We start from the raw sequence: 17,578 nt of genomic DNA on the forward strand, positions 1-17,578 counted from the left end.
AATTCTGGAATAGACTCTGGACAGTTTTTATCTACCAGATTCAATTTTCAGACATGTCTTGAATGGGAATCCAACAACCCCATTTTTGCTTTTATATAATGTTTGCAACTGTTTGCTTTCAAATTGTCAATGAAAAATTGCACTCTATTCACTTTGAGCCAGAATTTGAAACTATTTCAGTTTAATATGATGAGTATTTCCTTACTATTGTTTATATGAGGTACTGTGCAACATGACTGGAGCACCTCTCAAGCCAGATCTTAAATGTTGCTTAATGCTGTGAATGGTCTTGCAGTAATAGTGCAGTGAGAAAACTGATAAGCTCCATGTATAACTCAAGTAGTCAACAAAATTCTTTTGTTCTGTTCTACATCAGATGTACATAGTCAATTTATTGAAAAACCTGATAGACCAACAGTCGTGGAGTGATGATGGTACTGTTTCTGAACGGTTGCTGCGCAGTTCACTTCTGGTATTTGCCTGCGTTCGAAAGTACCAGCCCTGTGTTGACAAGGCTGAAGAATATTTCAAAAAGTGGATGGATTCCAATGGTACATTCAGGTTGGTACTGAGTGCCCTCTGAGAAGGATCAGTAAATGATTCTGTTGTCAAACTACCAGAAAGTAAAATAAGAATAAAACTCCATTCATCTATGACATAGGCATCAAACTGAGCCGCAACGAAGGTATATCTGGTGTGGATGATTCTGTAACATTCTGCTCACTAATGCCTGGGAACTGATACCAAAGTTGGGAGAGTTGTCTACTAACAAATCAAACAGCAGCTTGCCAAAGTCATTGACAGAATTGTACCATCGTTCAATATATTAGATAGATCTTTCTGTCATCATTCCTGGGTATGTGATCCACTTTAACAAATAAAACATAAAGGCTGGAATCTTATCACCATGCTGGCGGGATTTTCCCTCTCCACTGCAGTGAATGGAGATTTGCTTGGCTGCCACATTCTCCAACCAGGCTGCAGCAGGACCGTAGCGTGAATGGCAGGTAAAATTGTGCCAAAAGTCATTCTAAAATAACAACTCCCTTTAATTTTGGTGTTTGCATTTTTACCAACTTTGTCTTATACGCTCCCATAGAAACATAGAAACTAGGAGCAGGAACAGGCCATTTGGTCCTTTCAGCCTGCTCTGCCATTCATTTTAATCTTGACTGATCATCAAATTCAATATCCTGATCTCTCCTTCTCCCCAATTCCATCAATTCCTTTAGCCCCAAGATCCATATCTAATTTCTTCTTGAAATTGGACAACATTTTGGCTCCAACTACAATCTATGGTACTGAATTCCACACATTCAGCACGCTCTGGGTGAAGAAATTTCTCCTGTCCTCAGTTCTAAACTTTGACTCCTAGTTGTGGACTCCTCCGTCATTCAGAACATTCTTTCCAAATCTACCCTGCCTAATACAATTAGAATTTTATAAGTGTCTATGAGATCCCTGTCACTCTTCTAAACTCCAGTGAATATAATCCTAACCGATTTAGTCTCTCCTCATATGACAGACCTGGTAAACCTTCATTCCTTCTATAGCAAGGACATCCTTCTTCAGGTAAGGGCACCGAAACGGCACACAGTACTCCAGATGTGCTTCACATAAGAACATAAGAAATAGGAGCAGGAGTAGGCCCGTCTAGCCCTTCGAGCCTGCCCCGCCATTCAATAAGATCATGGCTGATCTGAAGTGAATCAGTTCCACTTTCCCGCTTTCTCCCCATAACCCTTAATTCCCTAACACCGTATACAATTGCAGCAAAGCATCCCAATCCCTATATTCAAATTCTCTCGCTATGAAGGCCAACATACCATTTGAGTTCTTCACTGCCTGCTGTACCTGCATGCTTATTTTCAGTGACTGATGCGCAAGGATGCCAAGGTCTTGTTGAGTATCCACATCTCTCAATTTACACCCATTCAAGTAATAATGTGTCTTCCTATTATTGTTACCAAAGTGGACAATCTGACAATAATCCACACACAGCCTGTCCAAACCAAACTGAAGCATCTCTGCATCCTCCTCACAGCTCATCCTCCCACCCAACTTTGTATCATCTACAAATTTGGAGCTAATACATTCAGTTCCCTCTTCCAAATCATTAACATGTAATGTGAAAATTGGGGTGCTAACACAGAAGCCTGTGGAACCCCACTAGTCACTGACTGCCAATCAAAAAAAGACCCATTTATTCCAACTCCACTTCCTGTCTGCTAATCAGTGTTCTATCTACCTCACGACATTACTTGCAATCCCAGGTGCTTTAACTTTACATAGTAGTCTATTATGTAAGGCCTTGTTGAATGCTTTCTGAAAGTCTAAATAAACCACATCCACTGGTTCTCCTCAGTCAACTCTACTAGTTACATCCTCAAATAATTCCAATAGATTTGTTAAGCATGATTTCCCTTTTGTAAATCCGTGCTGACTTTGTCTGATTATACCGCTGCTTTCCAAATGCCGAGTTATGAAATCCTTTTTGATTGGGAGCCTTTCCAATTCCATATGAACCTTTCCATCTGATTCCCAATTCTGTTTTGATTTTTCACCACAAATTGTTTGCATGATACAGGCTGTGTGAATTTCACCACCTGCACTAATCTAACTCGTGCAGCACACTGTGTCCTCTCGATCCAATCCTGGTACCATTATCCAAACCACTAACAGGGCACTGTTGTAATACAATATTAAGGATCATTATCCAGTTGTGGTGAATCTCTCCTGGACCAAGACATGCTGCAGAATGTCAGGTTGCAATTTCCTGATCTACTGCTGCCATAAGCTCCCCTTGAGATCCCTTTCTCCCTTTCCCATCCATCAATCACCATGGTCTCATTCATCATGATTCACCAACCCCTGTGACCCACTTTTACATTTTCCTCTGGATTCACTGCACAACTGAAACTGCCCTGCTAGACCAAATGGTTCCCACCATACTAAACTTAGTTCCTCCTATTTTTGCACTATCATCCCATCTTCTCACCTTTTCCAATCCCTGCTATATCCATGGCATCTGTTGACAATCTTGCTGCACTCATGAATGGAATGAAAATCAGACTGAATTTCTAACTGTTCTGGAACCTTTTTAACCAACTGGAGACCATGTGACAATGGTGAAAATTTACCTATTCACCCGTCTGTTCTTTCCATTGATATTGCCTGACCCAAGTATTTGCAAGATTTTCTGTGTCTCTTTGATTTACATTAGAATGTAAGGTTGTAAACATTTTTTCTTTCCCTTTGTATGACAGCTTGCCTTCTGATGTTACATTAGCAATCTTTGCGGTCGGAGCCCAGACGACAGAAGGATGGGACTTTCTATTTGCCAAATACAGAAACACACTGTTTAGTTCTGAGAAGAGCAGGATAAGTGCTGCTCTAACAATCAGCAAGGATACAGAGAAACTTCAGTGGTAAATCATGTTGAACATTTCAAATTAACATAATGATTTCCTTAAATGGAGCAATTGTCTTAGTTGTTTTCAGGAGGTCTCCCCTGTTGTAGCATGGTTTAGTGAAAATCATAAATTCTCTGGACAAATGTTGCAGACTCCTTTTATATGGTAATCCTTTTATGTAGGGTCTATAAGCTCAGTTGGCTGGTTTATGATGCAGAGCAAACACACCTCAGTGTGGGGGGCAAGGTTGAGAAGATGTGGGGTCTTCATGAAAAACCTCAGCCTGTACAGAATTTGCACCTGTGTGTTAGCATTGCTTTGCATCACTAACCAGTCATTCGAGCCAACTGAGCTAAACTCACCAAAGACATTTTGAACTAAGCTGAGACTGAATACTGAGAAGTTTTGTATCAGAAACATTACCTTATATACTCTTCTTTTCCAAAGAAACGTCCATTTTGTGATCAATTTAGGTGATACCTGTTAGAACATTCAATTCTTTCAGTATAATCATTTCCTATAACTCTGTTAAGATCTCTGATAGTTCCTCCTCTTAAATTGTTTCCTTCTCTTTTAACCAGGTTAATGGATCAAGGTTTGCAAGGTGATAGTATCAAAACACAAGACCTACCTTCTATTATTTTATCAGTAAGCAGAAATCCAACGGGATATCACCTTGCTTGGGAATTTGTTAAAAAGAACTGGAACAAACTGATAGAAAAGTAAGTATCATTACACAAGTTTCAGTCCAATATAAAGTGTATTTATTAGTCACAAGTAAGGCTTACATTAACACTGCAATGAAATTACTGTGAAATTCCCCTAGTTATCACATTCCGGTGCCTGTTTGGGTCAGTGGACCTAACCAGCACATCTTTTAGGCTGTGGGAGGAAACTGGAGCTCCTGGAGGAAACCTGCGCAGACACGGGGAGAAAGTGCAAACACCACAGAGACAGTGACCCAAGCCAGGAATCAAACCTGGGGTTCCTGGCACTGTGAGGCACTAGTGCTAACCACTATGCCACCCCATTTTCATCCAATATGTCGATGTTGGTGATTGTACTCCACTTGAGCCTCTTCCCATCCTTCATCATCTAACTGTATCAGTGTAGCTCCCCATTCCCTTCTCATTAATGGGCTTATCTGGCTTCTACATAAATGCAACTGTACTGTCCACTTCAACTACTCCCTGTGGTAGCAAGTTCCAATAATAATAGCAGAAAATGTGTAAACCAATTGTCCTTTAGTTAATTAATATTCAATATAATATTTTATCACACTAGTGCTAAAATCAAATCTATTCCTCTTGCACACATCAGCCTTTACTCCTGTTGCGATAAATTGTGATTGTTTGAAATTTGGCATTTTTGTGTTTGTCCCATTGAGAGTAAGATATAAAGCTTTGACTTTTTTCAGCCATCTTAAAATATTCAGCGTTAGCAAGTTGAATGCTTTATATGTTTTACACTGACGTGTCAAAACAATACGTTAAAGTGGCTTGTTTCAATCTCCTGTGGCTCCCATCCTTGAGGAATGGGAGTCAAAGCATCAAAATAGCCTTTGACACCCTCCAGACCTATGTAACCATAGGAAACTAGGCAGGCTGCTAAAGGCAAATAAGTTTTGATTTCAGTATTATTTTCTTCTATTAAAAAAGAGGAATGCTCTGAACAAAAAGCTATACAGTGCTTATAAACCTTCAGCAAATCAATGATGCTGTCTTTTTGAGGCCACTAGATGTCAGTCTTGGACAGTAGAAATTCTCCATACTGGAGAGGGAAGGGTAAAACATGGTAAAACACTGGTAAAACATGTCCCACCTACCTATGGACATACGAATTAGGATCAGGAGCAAGCCATTTGGCCCCCGAACCTGTTTTGCCATTCAATAAGATCATGGCTGACCTGACCTAACTTCAACCCCAAATTCCTGCTTACCTTCAATAACCTTTCATCCCTTGTTAATAGAGAATCTATCTAACTCTGCCTTAAAAAAACATTCAAAGACTCTGCTTCCACTATCTTTTCAGGAAACAAGTTCCAAAGACTCATTACCGTCTGAGAGAAAAAAATTCTTCTTACCTGTCTTAAATGAGCAGTCATTTATTGTTAAACATTGACCCCTAGTTCTAGATTCTCCTTCAAGAGGAAACATCCTCTCCACATCCACCTTGTCAGTACCTCTCATGGACCTTAAAGGTTTTGATCAAGTGGCCTCTTACTCTCCTAAATTCTAGTGGATACAATTCAAACGTCTCCTCGTAAGACGTTTTATGTTGTAAGACATCCTGGTATTAGTCTAGGAAAACCTTCTCTGAGCTGCTTCTAACACATTTACAACTTTCCTTAAAAAATGCTGTACCCAGTACTCCAGGTGTGGTCTCACCAATTCTCTGCACAACTGAAGAGTAACCTCCCTACTTTTGTAATCAATTCCCCTCACAATAAATGATAAAATTCTAAGAGCTTTTCTAATTAATTGCTGTACCTGTTTACTAGCCTTTTGTGATTCATGCCCTTGGACATACAGCTCCCTGACAGCTTCCTACATCACATTTCAGACCTACAAACTTTTTATTCTAATTGGTGTGGTTCCTTGTCTAACCAGTAACCCCATGGCAACAATTATCAAATGAAAAATCAGTAAAACTTGTCAGACTGGGTCTTGTATACCTTAAACTGGAACTCCAGTATTACTGAGCCGGTATCACCCATTTTTACTGGGGTTTGAAAATTTTGCACTGTGTTTCCTTTCCGCACAGAACAGGGGGTCTCCACCAATCAGAGAACAGTAAATAATGTATCTACACAGATCAGTGTAGAAAATGAATAAACCATGTATGCGCTTGGAGATTCTGGAGTACATTTGCTGTTTACCACATCAATCAACATTAGTGGCACAGGCCAACACCTTTCGTTGCTCCTGGCCTGTAGGTGAAACAGATATCCCACCCTTTTACTCCCAGAACACAGAGCATGAACACCACCTACCCTTGATATCCAGGGCTTCTGGGTTTTTTATTGGTAGGAAAGCAGTTGTTCACATTTCAAAATGCTGCAAACACTTGTCTGCTCAGTAAAACCTCTCCACGGATATATTGTAAACAGTATCAGTGCTTTAACAAAAATAAGTACTCAATTTCCCATGGTTAAAGAGCAGCTGATAACTTCAGAGGCAGGTAGCCAAAAGGCCTTGAACAGGGGAAGGTTGTAAAGAGGGGAGAGAAGGATATGGAATGAGAAAAGGATTCAGATATAATGAGAGGGGTGAGGGGCTTTTGTAAAGGTAGGAGGAGAAAGCTGGGAGGTGAAGGATCAGGAGAGAAGGAAAGAGAGAGGAACACAGCACAGTAGGTGAGGGGCAATGTTTGGGCCTATAATAGCATAATGGTTAGAAGGGAGATGGGAAAATAAATCTAGAAGTAAAGTAGGGGGGAAGGAAAGGACATAGGATGAGGAGGGGTAAGATGGAAATGACAGAGAATAGCTAAAATAGAGATATGAACTTTGGTGTAAGGAAGCAACGAGTGCAAGAAATCAGAGAGATACACAACAAGCAACATGAAACGTAGCACGGAAAGGTAAAGGAGACAGTGCGTTTCCTTGAAGGTTTATACTTCTCAAGGAATCTTGATCTCATTCATTTTGTAATCATCAGAAATGAGGGAGAGGCAAATAAAGTGAGACAGGTTGAGACGTGGGGAGTACTGGGTGGGAAAAGGAGGGAGGAAGAGATACAGTTTCCGACAATGGGATAGGGAGTGACAGGAAGTTCAGGCCCACAAGACTAGATAAAACGTTTCATATGTGGAAAGCCAGCAGCTCAGCATATGGGGAACTATGATAGACAAATGCCTCAAAGGGCACAGCGTTGGTGGAGTGGCTGCACCGTGTATCCAAAATCTGATCCATTTTGAAAATCAAGCTGATATTGTACATTTTACAGTTCTCTCTCTCAGTTCTGACGGGATCCAGGGTGAGGTAGCTAGATGGATACTAAGTTGGCTTGGTAACAGAAACCAGACAGTGGTTGTAGAGGGTTATTTTTCAAACGGAGGCCTGTGACCAGTGGTGTGCCTCAGGGATCAGTGCTGGGTCCGCTGTTATTTGTAATTTATATTAATGACTTGGATGAGAATTTAGAAGGCATGGTTAGTAAGTTTGCAGATGACATAAAAATTGATGGCATAGTAGACAGCAAAGAAGGTTATCTATGAATACAACGGGATCTTGATCAATTGGGTCAGTGGGCCAATGAATGATAGATGTATCCCAATATGTATTGCTTTGCGAGTCTATCTGAAATCCGTGCCGTGGGAGCCCTGGGTGTTCAAAAGGCATGATGTGGGTATGCCGGCATTGGACTGGCGTAAACACAGTAAAAAGTCTGACAACACCAGGTTTTAGTCCAACCGATTTATTTGATAATATACTCGCAAGCTTTCGGGTTAGCCCCTTCGTCAGGTGAATGGAGAGTTTGACGAAGGGGCTAACCCGAAAGCTTGCGAGTATATTATCAAATAAATAGGTTGGACTAAAACCTGGTGTTGTCAGACTTTTTACTGTGTTCAAAAGGCAGCCAAGATCCCCAATCTTTGACTTACCTCCGCCATTCAATCAATTTTCAGGCAGCAATTGAAAACGATCAGTATGGATTCACACCAATCAAGGGCAAAGTAGGCAGCCATTTGGTTCATTGTGTCTGCGCCTGTTCTCTTCTGGAGCATACTGGAACACTGGTCACTCCCTCTTTTCTCCGCTTCAAATGTTTATCCATTTATATCCTGAAAAACAGACTTCAGCGTGGCAAAGCACTCCGTGTTTCAGTAACCTTTGACATAAATTCCTCCTAACTTGTCCCCAAGTGACAATTCTAAACCAGTGAAAAAAGTTTTCTGAACCCTCAATGTTGTGGGAAAAGACTAGCAAAGGTTCTGTCATAGACTAATGAGATAAGGGCTGAAAATGTTTTTATTAAGTTTTCAGGTAAATTATAATAATAAACTAGCAGTGATTCTCAGTCTAATGCAGGTCAATGTACTTCCCAGATTATAACGGGAGAGTAAGCACACAATGACAACTCTTCTTGCAGTTTTTGGTCTTCAAGGCCTTCTTCCCTGTTTCAATTTCTTTCCGTCTCCCTTGTCTCATGTTTCTGCTGGTCTTAGTTTCTAGATTTCTCCACCATGGAAGTCTGATTGAGAAGCACTCTTTTTATCCTAGTTCTCATCCAATTATCTCCTCCTTTTCCCTGGTCATTTTCAGCTTCGCAGTGATCCTGCTTTTCTTCGGTTTTGAGGAATAGTTCACATGGCTGTTGCTAACTTTAGTATTTACCTAATGCCCATTGCATTCACCACTCCATTTCAAAGCTTTTACATTCCGTGCTTTCTTATCTCAGACAGAGAGTTATGTCCATTTCATTCTTAGACAAGAGGTTTTTAACTGATAAGTCTTCAAGGGCATAGCTGTTTGCTTACTATAGTGAGCATTAAAACTGGACATAAATTCCCTGATCCCTCCAACTTGGTATCTTCTCTGTACCGTATCCTACTTCTAAGATTTTCCACTTTACAATACTACAAAGACAAGTTCTGAATAAAGTTAGATATTAGTATCTAATAATAAAGGTAGATTTTAACAATTATTCTGCTTAGTAACATAATAATTTTACAGAATTGTCTTCCTATTTTCACTTGATCAAGACCCTTTATGAATTTTTTAAAAATTATATCACATCTCCAATTAATCTCCTACTCCAGAAGAATTGTCTAACCATATAATAAATATATAAGCAGTTTGGCCATAAGAGGGAGCAATAAAAGTTTAGACACATGAGCAAAGGGGAGGCGATGGTCTAGTGGTATTATCACTAGACTATTAATCCAAAAACTCAGCTAATGCTCTGGAGACTTGGGTTCGAATCCTGCCACGATAGATGGGTGGAATTTGAATTCAATAAAAAATATCTGGAATTAAGAATCTGTTGATGACCATGAAACCATTGGTGATTGTTGGAAAAATCCATCTAGTTCATTAATGTGCTTTAGGGAAGGAAATCTGCCATCCTTACTCAGGCTGGCCTACATGTGACTCCAGAGCCAAAGCAATGTGTTTGACTCTCAACTGCTCTCCAAGGGCAACTAGGGATGGATAATAAATGCTGGTCAGTCAGTGATGCCCAAGTCCCATGAATGAATAAAACAAAAGGCTCACTTCAGCCACAGCGAAATGAAAAAACTTTCATTTACAACAGTAGGACATTCCAAAAGCTTCACAATCAATGGAAATCATTTTAATCTCTGGTCATATACAATTAGTTTGTGCACTGCAAGGGTCCACAAACAGCAGCAAGAAAATGACTATCTTCAGCTATTTTTGCTTAAGTTATTTGAGGGACATATGTCGGTCTGGACTCCAGGAACATAAGTAAAATGGGGCCGCAAGAACAAAGAACAAAGAACAGGCTAATGGCTGGGAATTCTAGGGATTAATTCACCTCCTGACTCCCAAAAGTCTGTCCACCATCTATAAACATGCCAGTTGGTGCTGCTCATTCACTGTTGTTCGAGTAGAGTCATTAATGATGTTGTGTCTTTTTTTAAAGGTGAAAATGAAATAATTTTGCTCTAAAGCTTTAAGATTTTGTTCCAACATATTAGGAATCCCTTTTCCAGATTTGGCTGAGTAAGAAGTCTCACGACACCAAGTTAAAGTCCAACAGGTTTATTTGGTACCATGATCTTTCGGAGCACAGCTCCTTCATCCAAAAGCTCATGCTACCAAATAAACCTGTTGGAATTTAACCTGGTGTTGTGAAACTTTTTACTGTGAGTACCCCAGTCCAACACTGGTATCTCCATGTCAGATTTGGCTGCACCATTTTGTTTGCCACGGCAGTTCTTCATCTTGTTAATCCCATTCCCTTTGCCTCCTTTCCTCATATGCCTTGCATGCGAGCACCAGTCTCGATTATCCAGCTCTTGTGACTGGAAGAGGAAATCAGTTTTAAAATGTATCTGCAAATAATGGATCCAACATTTGGAAAGAGAGAGGATGATAATTTCTGTTTAAAATTACAGAAAGCATGTATGATGGTCGCGGCAGCAGGGGTGGATCTAAAAGTAGATCCATTGGCTGAAATCCGTGGTCCAGTTTCCTTGCTAGAGGAGGATATGACATGGGTTCTATAGGGGGATTGGGGGAAGCATAAAAATGAGTGCAGAAACAGGGCATTGTTCTTTTTGAATAAGATCACATTGAATTGTTGGATTGGAATGTCTGGTTGTTTGCTTTGAAACATTGCACACCTGTCTGGTTTTTGTAAAGTACAAACAATATTTTAATGAAGTGCTGCCATTATTTATTTACTTTAATCCTTAGGTTTGATCTAGGATCACCTTCAATTGCATATACTGTGACTGGTATTACATCTCAATATTCAACACGGCTTAAGCTTGAAGAGGTGGGTGCCATTAGAAAATCAAAAACACTAGTTATGTTGCTTTTCTTTTATAAATTATATATCTTTGTGTATATGCTATATATGTACATAAATAATATATATAAGATATATAGTGAAAAGCAATTCTATATAAAATAGAACAGTATTGATGTTGGTTACTTTTTTTAATGATCCTGCCTCACACTAACTCCCCCACATATATGAAAGCCATGTAACCATCCAGCAATGCAAAGTCCAAACTATGGTTCTCTCAAAGTCCATAGTCTTTTTTCTCATTTTCCACTTGCATCATTTCCTGCAGCTCCTACCCCTGCTACCGTAGGTTGCCATATGGACAATAGCAGATCGCTAACATCTTACTTAAGGGTCATTTTCCATCTTTTTACATTCATGGATAGTGTTTGGGGGAGGTGTTGAATTGGGGAAATATAGGATGACAATTGTCATGATTGCATCCACTCCGGTTGGATCTAAAATGGCTGATAAGTCCAATGCACGATGCATAGGCTCTGCATCTTGTGAGTCAAGTGGTGCTTGAAGGCTTTGATAGGTTGTTTGGAGGTTTGTGCTCTCTTTCCCACATGGTAACTTTGACTCTGCAAGTTCCCATCAAAGTTGTTCAGTGTTCTTCTGTATGAAACTTCTCTATTTTAGTATATCACAAGCCAGGGATTTCCATGATTCAGTGGGTAATTTTATGTTATTCAGGGATGCTTGAAGACATCCCCAAAGTATTTCCACTGTCCTCCTGGATGTCCCCTGGCTCAGCCGAACGGTTCAGGAGCCTGGCCATAGGCATGTGAATAATATGCTCCATTCAGTGGGACAGGTTTTGAGTGATTAGCATCTCAATCCTTGGTAAATTGGTTTGGAAGAAGACACTCTCTTTTGTTGGACCACCGTTCTTGCTATCAGATCTGCAGGCTGTTATGGAGCTATCACTGATGGTATTTCTCCCGGGCTTTGGGTACCTGCTGTAAGTTGTCCAAGACTCTGAAGCATATTGGAGTACAGGGATCACTGCTGTCCAATAAACCAGAACCATCATCTCAAATTTGATATCCTGGCCTTCAAATTCCTCAATTGGTCAAAGGCTGAGTTGCAACATTGGAGACAAAGCTAAATTTTGTCACATGTCTGCCTTTGTCAAGAGGACTCTTCCAAAATAGAGAAAATGGCTCCATTTTTCCAAGATCTCATCATTGATCTTAATCTGCTGCAGGAACAGGTTGGAAGAGGAGCTTAGTATTTCTGAGTATTCAGTGAAAGGTCCTTTTTCTCAAATGTGTTAGAGAAAGAGTTGCTAATGACCTGGAGCTCAGGCTGGGATTCTCCAGCCTTGCCCGTGGCTGGGATTCTCCAGTGATTGGGGGGTGGAAGGGGTTGGAGGGACAGCGATGGGGAGTTGCAGGGCTGGCCAGCGATGGCACTAGCCAGCAATCAGGGGGCCGGCAGTGTGGGGCTACGGCGTATGCATCGATCTCCGCCCTGACAGATTGGCGCAATTGAAGTGACTCACTCAGCACTATGCTGTGGCCTCTTCAGCTGGAATAGACCTCCCCCCTCCCCCCACTTGATTTTCAAAGGGAATCCTGCAAGGGCTCTCTGTACTGCTCAGAGTTTCAGAGATTCATTCTGAAATTCCTGCTGAAACAACGATTTGGAGACTTAGTATTTATTTGGGAAAATTCCAACCCATGCACAGCTGTTGGTGATGTTCCTTGCATTTCCTTAAATTTGCCCTGCACCCACATCTGCTAGGTTTGCTCCTCCTTTTAGCCAAGGATTTTCAAGGCTACATGTGGCACTCCTGCTGCTGTCTTTGCTGCAATCAGTATTGACCAGACAGTAAAACGATAATCATTTGTCTTAAGGGTTTCTGCTATGACCAGGGGATCTCTGAGTTTCCTATTTAAAGGAAATGATGCCTAGGTGTTTTTCTCTCTTATTCTCCCTTCCTCGTTTCCTGCAGCTCTCTTGCAGCAGTGCAGTTTTTAGCTGATGATAAAACAATGTAATGATTGGAACAGATCACAAGATGTAATGTCGCAGAAATGTGGAATGTGTATTCTTGTGAGCCATATTTTCGTATGGACTTCTTGCCTTGTAGCTTGTAGAGCGTGTCTGATTATCATTTGTTATCCAGCCTACCTTTAGCTTCACTAAAAGAAAAAAATCTTGATTATTCTGTGTTTTTTTAGGTGCAATCATTTTTTGAATCCTTGAAGGATAATGGTTCACAGCTCCGGTGCGTTAAACAAGCCATTGAAACTATTGAGGAGAACATCCGATGGATGGACAAGAATTTTGTTAAGATCAGTACATGGTTGGAGAATTTAAAATCTATCGAATAATTCAATGACCATCATCCCGTGTCCTTGCTGCATGCCTCAACTCCTGTGAAAAGACACTGTTCTTTCCTATAGAGTTGTCTAAAACTCTGTAAACATCTTAAAAGTTATCATTTGGGTAGAAATGATGTTCAGCAGGTTTGAAATCCATGTGCAATGACATCATTGGTGATGCGGGAATATTGACTTTACTGATCAAATCCGGATTAAAAAAAAGATTTCAAAGCACTCTGAAGTCCATGGTCAACTGTAGCAGGTATCACATCTGCTACAGAGTGAATATTCGGACAAGACAGCACAAGACTGGGACGATCAATTTTCAAACTGCTCTTTTGTTTGTTACAGTCACATTGAAAAATTATGGCACACATGGGATGGAATTTTACCGGCACACCTGCCCCGATTCTGCAAGCAGGCGAGGCTCGGAGAACATTTTTCATTGGCCTCGGGGGGAATTGTCTGAACCTTGAGAGGATGTGCTGGTAAAATTCCGAAAGTCCACAGTAAAACATGTCAGGATTTTTTTGAAGAGGATTTTACTAGATTCAGAAATATTTCTTGTTTAAAGTCCCATGGTGTAACTTTCAGAGCAAACTGCATTCTTAAGAACAAAATAATTTGCTTTGAAATGACTCTCCTAAATGAAATTTTTTTAGCAAACATTATGCCCAAAGAGCATGGCCTGTACCAAACCTCCCCTTATCTCTTCTACAAGCAACTTCTTCAACAAAACAATTTCAAGATATTAGCTCCAGTAGGTTCAGGGTAAATGTGATTGGCAATTCATACTACCTTGGATAAGAAATTTTGAAGGATAATGGTTCACATGTGCAGTGTGCATGATTGCATATATTTAATGATGTTCTGAAACTTTTTTTACTGTCATTGCTGAAATTGTGGGACAGTTTTTGCCTGTGCTGATATATCTACTCGCCGTTAATCAGTCCCTTCCCCTTAGAAAAGTGGCAGACAGGAGGAGCAGCTGCAATGGACTAGATTTTAGTTCAGCTTCAAATACTGCCTGGACTGGTTTGAATAAAAGTCTCTGCTATTGCAAGAATCTTGCTTGAGGTTAGCACCAGTCCAGATCCTATCACAGCACAAAACTGGTGAAAAGTGGTGCTGTCATTCAGGGAAAGGAAACGGAAGCATCTCTTTTTAGGGATGCTCTTCTGAGGTTGAAGTTGAATCATATTGTTAGGACAGAGAACTTCAACGTTTTGAAATCTGACCTTGAATATCTGTTATTGTTGGGTGTTTGCAGTGGAATATGCCTGATTCCAATATTAGTATCTCCTTTCAATGGAGGCCAAAAAAAAGGAAGTTTACCAACAATGATCAGAATTCCTCCCATCAGTGGGTTTCACGGCAGTGAGGGGCAGCTCGCTGTTCACTAGTGGCTGGATTTTCTGGTCATGCTGCTTTCAATCGAATTTCCCATTGTAGCCACCTCGCCATCTACAAATTCTTGGTGGGATGCACACATCTTTGGGCTGTGGGAGGAAACCAGAGCACCTGAACAAAACCCACACAGACACAGGGAGAAAATGCAAACTCCATACAGATAGTGATGCAAGGCAGGAATTGAACCCGGGTCCTTGGCGCTGGAGGCAACAGTGCTGCCCACATCTGCTTTGCCAGTCTATTTCTGTGCCCAAAGCAATCCTTGACCCACCCAACCCAACTTGGTCCAAGCCACCTGGCCCAAATCCAGCAAGATCTGACATCTAACAGACTTTAGTCCCAAGGTTGCCGCTTTTGAGACAAAGCTTGTTATTTTCTCAATGAAATCTGTTGCAATCTTAACAAAATTCATTGGCCTGAACTTTTACAGGTTGAAATATTTTTGCAATAATGCATGAAATTAATTAAATGTAACAGTTTTGGGAAGTGTTGAGGGGGAGATATTTATATTGATATTTATCATATATGATATTTATCATTTTGAAGATGAATTGTGCCAAATAAGATTTTTTTCTATGATGGATCTCTGATGTTTTTTAAACTTGCAATGATGTATTGCTAGGTCTGGTATGTATGAGGTTAATTCTCCAGGCTACGTACAGCATCTTTTTAAAGCCAGAAATCTGAAATCATTTGCAAGCCCCATTAGAGTTTCCTCAAGGTACTAGTTTATTTAGACTTAGACATTCGTGACAAAACAGCATTTTTGCTCAAACTGTTAGTCATTAAAATATCTTTATGTACAATCTCAAGCAACTTTTGCTGCTGTGGAAAGATGGCTCGTTTGACCAAATGGTCTGGAGTGTCTTTCACACAGTCAGCGCCTTAGTTACATGTAGTGCAGAGTCTCCTCATTTCCACTTCATCAATGAGTAGATTCTTATCTCAAGCAAGTAAATTTGATTTGACAACCATTTGTGAGTTCCTTAAAGAAATGATCATTGGTTGGCTGGAATGTTCAATGATTGGCAACTTGGATGGCCAGAACACAGACTTAAAGGGAACAGATCACATCTTCATTTTCATTTACATTTTCAGAATTATTATTAAGGCAGCAATTAGAAGAAGCTTGAGGCAATTCAGCTTTGTAATTTGTTAACTTAGAGAAGTTTTACTTCTGTTTTTGCCCTCACATTTGGAGAGAAAGTAAGTTGGATCTTTATTGTGAAAAATCAGTGATGTTGTATTCTGATCCAGAAGAATAATTCGTCATTACCTGACTAAATAGTCAGTTGATAAAATTAATTTTAACTCTGAAATTATGTCAGTTCATATAAGTAGCAGGAGTTGAGCTGCTGGTATATTCATTAAGAAAATCCTATTTTTGAGATGGAATGAGGGAAACGTTATCTGAATATTTTAGAGGATTGAATTAGGTGACCTATCACAGCCAATCAGATGTTTGAAACCTAGTATTGGATTTCAAAGTATAGAGAGTCTCCTGTTGGGATTGCTAGGAGATGTCTCTTGAATTGTGGTGGAAGATCAGGGTTTGACTTTTAATATCGTTTACATTGTGAGGCTATTTCTTTTGTTCATTATTTCTGGTTTGTAAATATTTTGCAGATATGCCTTTTCGTTAAATGTTAAATGAAGGCTATCTAAAATTTAAGTTTCTCCCATAAGGATATTTTGGCCCTGGAGGGAGTGCAGAGGAGGTTTACTAGGCTGATACCGGAGTTGAGGGGATTGAGCTATGAGGAGAGGCTGAATAAACTGGGCTTGTACTCGTTAGAGTTTAGAAGAATGAGGGGAGATCTCATTGAGACATATAAGATGATGAATGGGATGGATAGGATAGAGGTGGAGAGACTCTTCCCGCTCAAAAAAGACAGTAGGACTAGGGGGCACAGCCTCAAGATAAAGGGGAGGCGGTTTAGAACGGAGTTGAGGAGGAACTTCTTCACTCAAAGGGTGGTGAATCTCTGGAATTCTCTGCCCGTTGAAGTGGTGGAGGCTGCCTCGCTAAATATTTTTAAGAAGCGGGTTGATGGGTTCTTGATAAGAGAGGGGATTAAGGGTTATGGGGAGAGGGCGGGAAAGTGGAACTGAGCCACAACAGATCAGCCATGATCTTATTGAATGGCGGGGCAGGCTCGAAGGGCTAGATGGCCTACTCCTGCTCCTATTTCTTATGTTCTTATGATATTTTACTGAGCTGCTATTCAATGTGTGAGTCACCTCTGCATCACAGAATTATTACAGCTTTGAAGGAAGACATTTAACCTGTCATGTCTGCACTTGCCCTCCAAAGTGCCTCCCCCTGCTTTTTCCCCACATCCCTGCACATTGGTTCTATTCAAGTAATCATCCAATGTCCTCCAGACTGCCTCGATTGAACCTGCCTCCAGCACACTTCCAGGTAGGTCATTCCAGACCCGAAACACTCATCATGTGAAAATGTTTTCTCACTTCACGTTTGCTTCTTTTGCAAATCACTTTAAACCTCTCGCTCTCAGCCCTTTTTCTAGTGTGAACGATTTCTCCCCATCAACTCTACCCAGTTGTTAAACTAATTAAAAATACTTTTTTTTCTGGGCATGGTTATGATCTAAGCCCAGATGCTATAGTGAGGGCCCACATATTGCCTTTGGCGGGCTAGTACATCAGGTCTCACCAAGCATGCTGCTGATGTTGTATTGGGTCCCTCAATGGGCCAGGACTGAGGGAACCCTGAGCCATTCTACCCTCTGATTAAGTGATCTTGAAACAATTTTGTGCAAGTTTCACCCCATCCAATATCTGTCAGAAACCCACACAAAGGGACAAGATCTGGTGCATTCATCTAATTTCCACACAGACTGACTTGAAGTTCCTAGGTTTATACTGTCACCATTTTTTGAACAAAATTTGAAGCTGTCATACAGTAGAAACTGATGGATTT

The 17,578-nt window shown here is 40.5% G+C and overlaps 1 protein-coding gene across 1 annotated transcript in view; it reads left to right on the plus strand.

The window, feature by feature from the left end:
• erap1b (endoplasmic reticulum aminopeptidase 1b) overlaps nt 1-16,410 on the plus strand; it is a 62,486-nt gene extending 46,076 nt beyond the window's left edge. Inside the window, exons 15-19 of the mRNA XM_080189087.1 lie at nt 377-561; nt 3,267-3,428; nt 3,995-4,135; nt 10,798-10,879; nt 13,081-16,410. Coding sequence (XP_080045213.1) covers nt 377-561; nt 3,267-3,428; nt 3,995-4,135; nt 10,798-10,879; nt 13,081-13,233 — 723 coding nt within the window. The 3' untranslated portion in view covers nt 13,234-16,410. The remainder of the gene's footprint in view (nt 1-376; nt 562-3,266; nt 3,429-3,994; nt 4,136-10,797; nt 10,880-13,080) is intronic.
• The last annotated feature ends 1,168 nt before the right edge of the window (nt 16,411-17,578 follow it).

The sequence above is a fragment of the Carcharhinus amblyrhynchos genome, chromosome 5 (assembly GCF_965287045.1).
Source record: "Carcharhinus amblyrhynchos chromosome 5, sCarAmb.v2.hapA, whole genome shotgun sequence".
Taxonomy (NCBI): domain Eukaryota; kingdom Metazoa; phylum Chordata; class Chondrichthyes; order Carcharhiniformes; family Carcharhinidae; genus Carcharhinus; species Carcharhinus amblyrhynchos.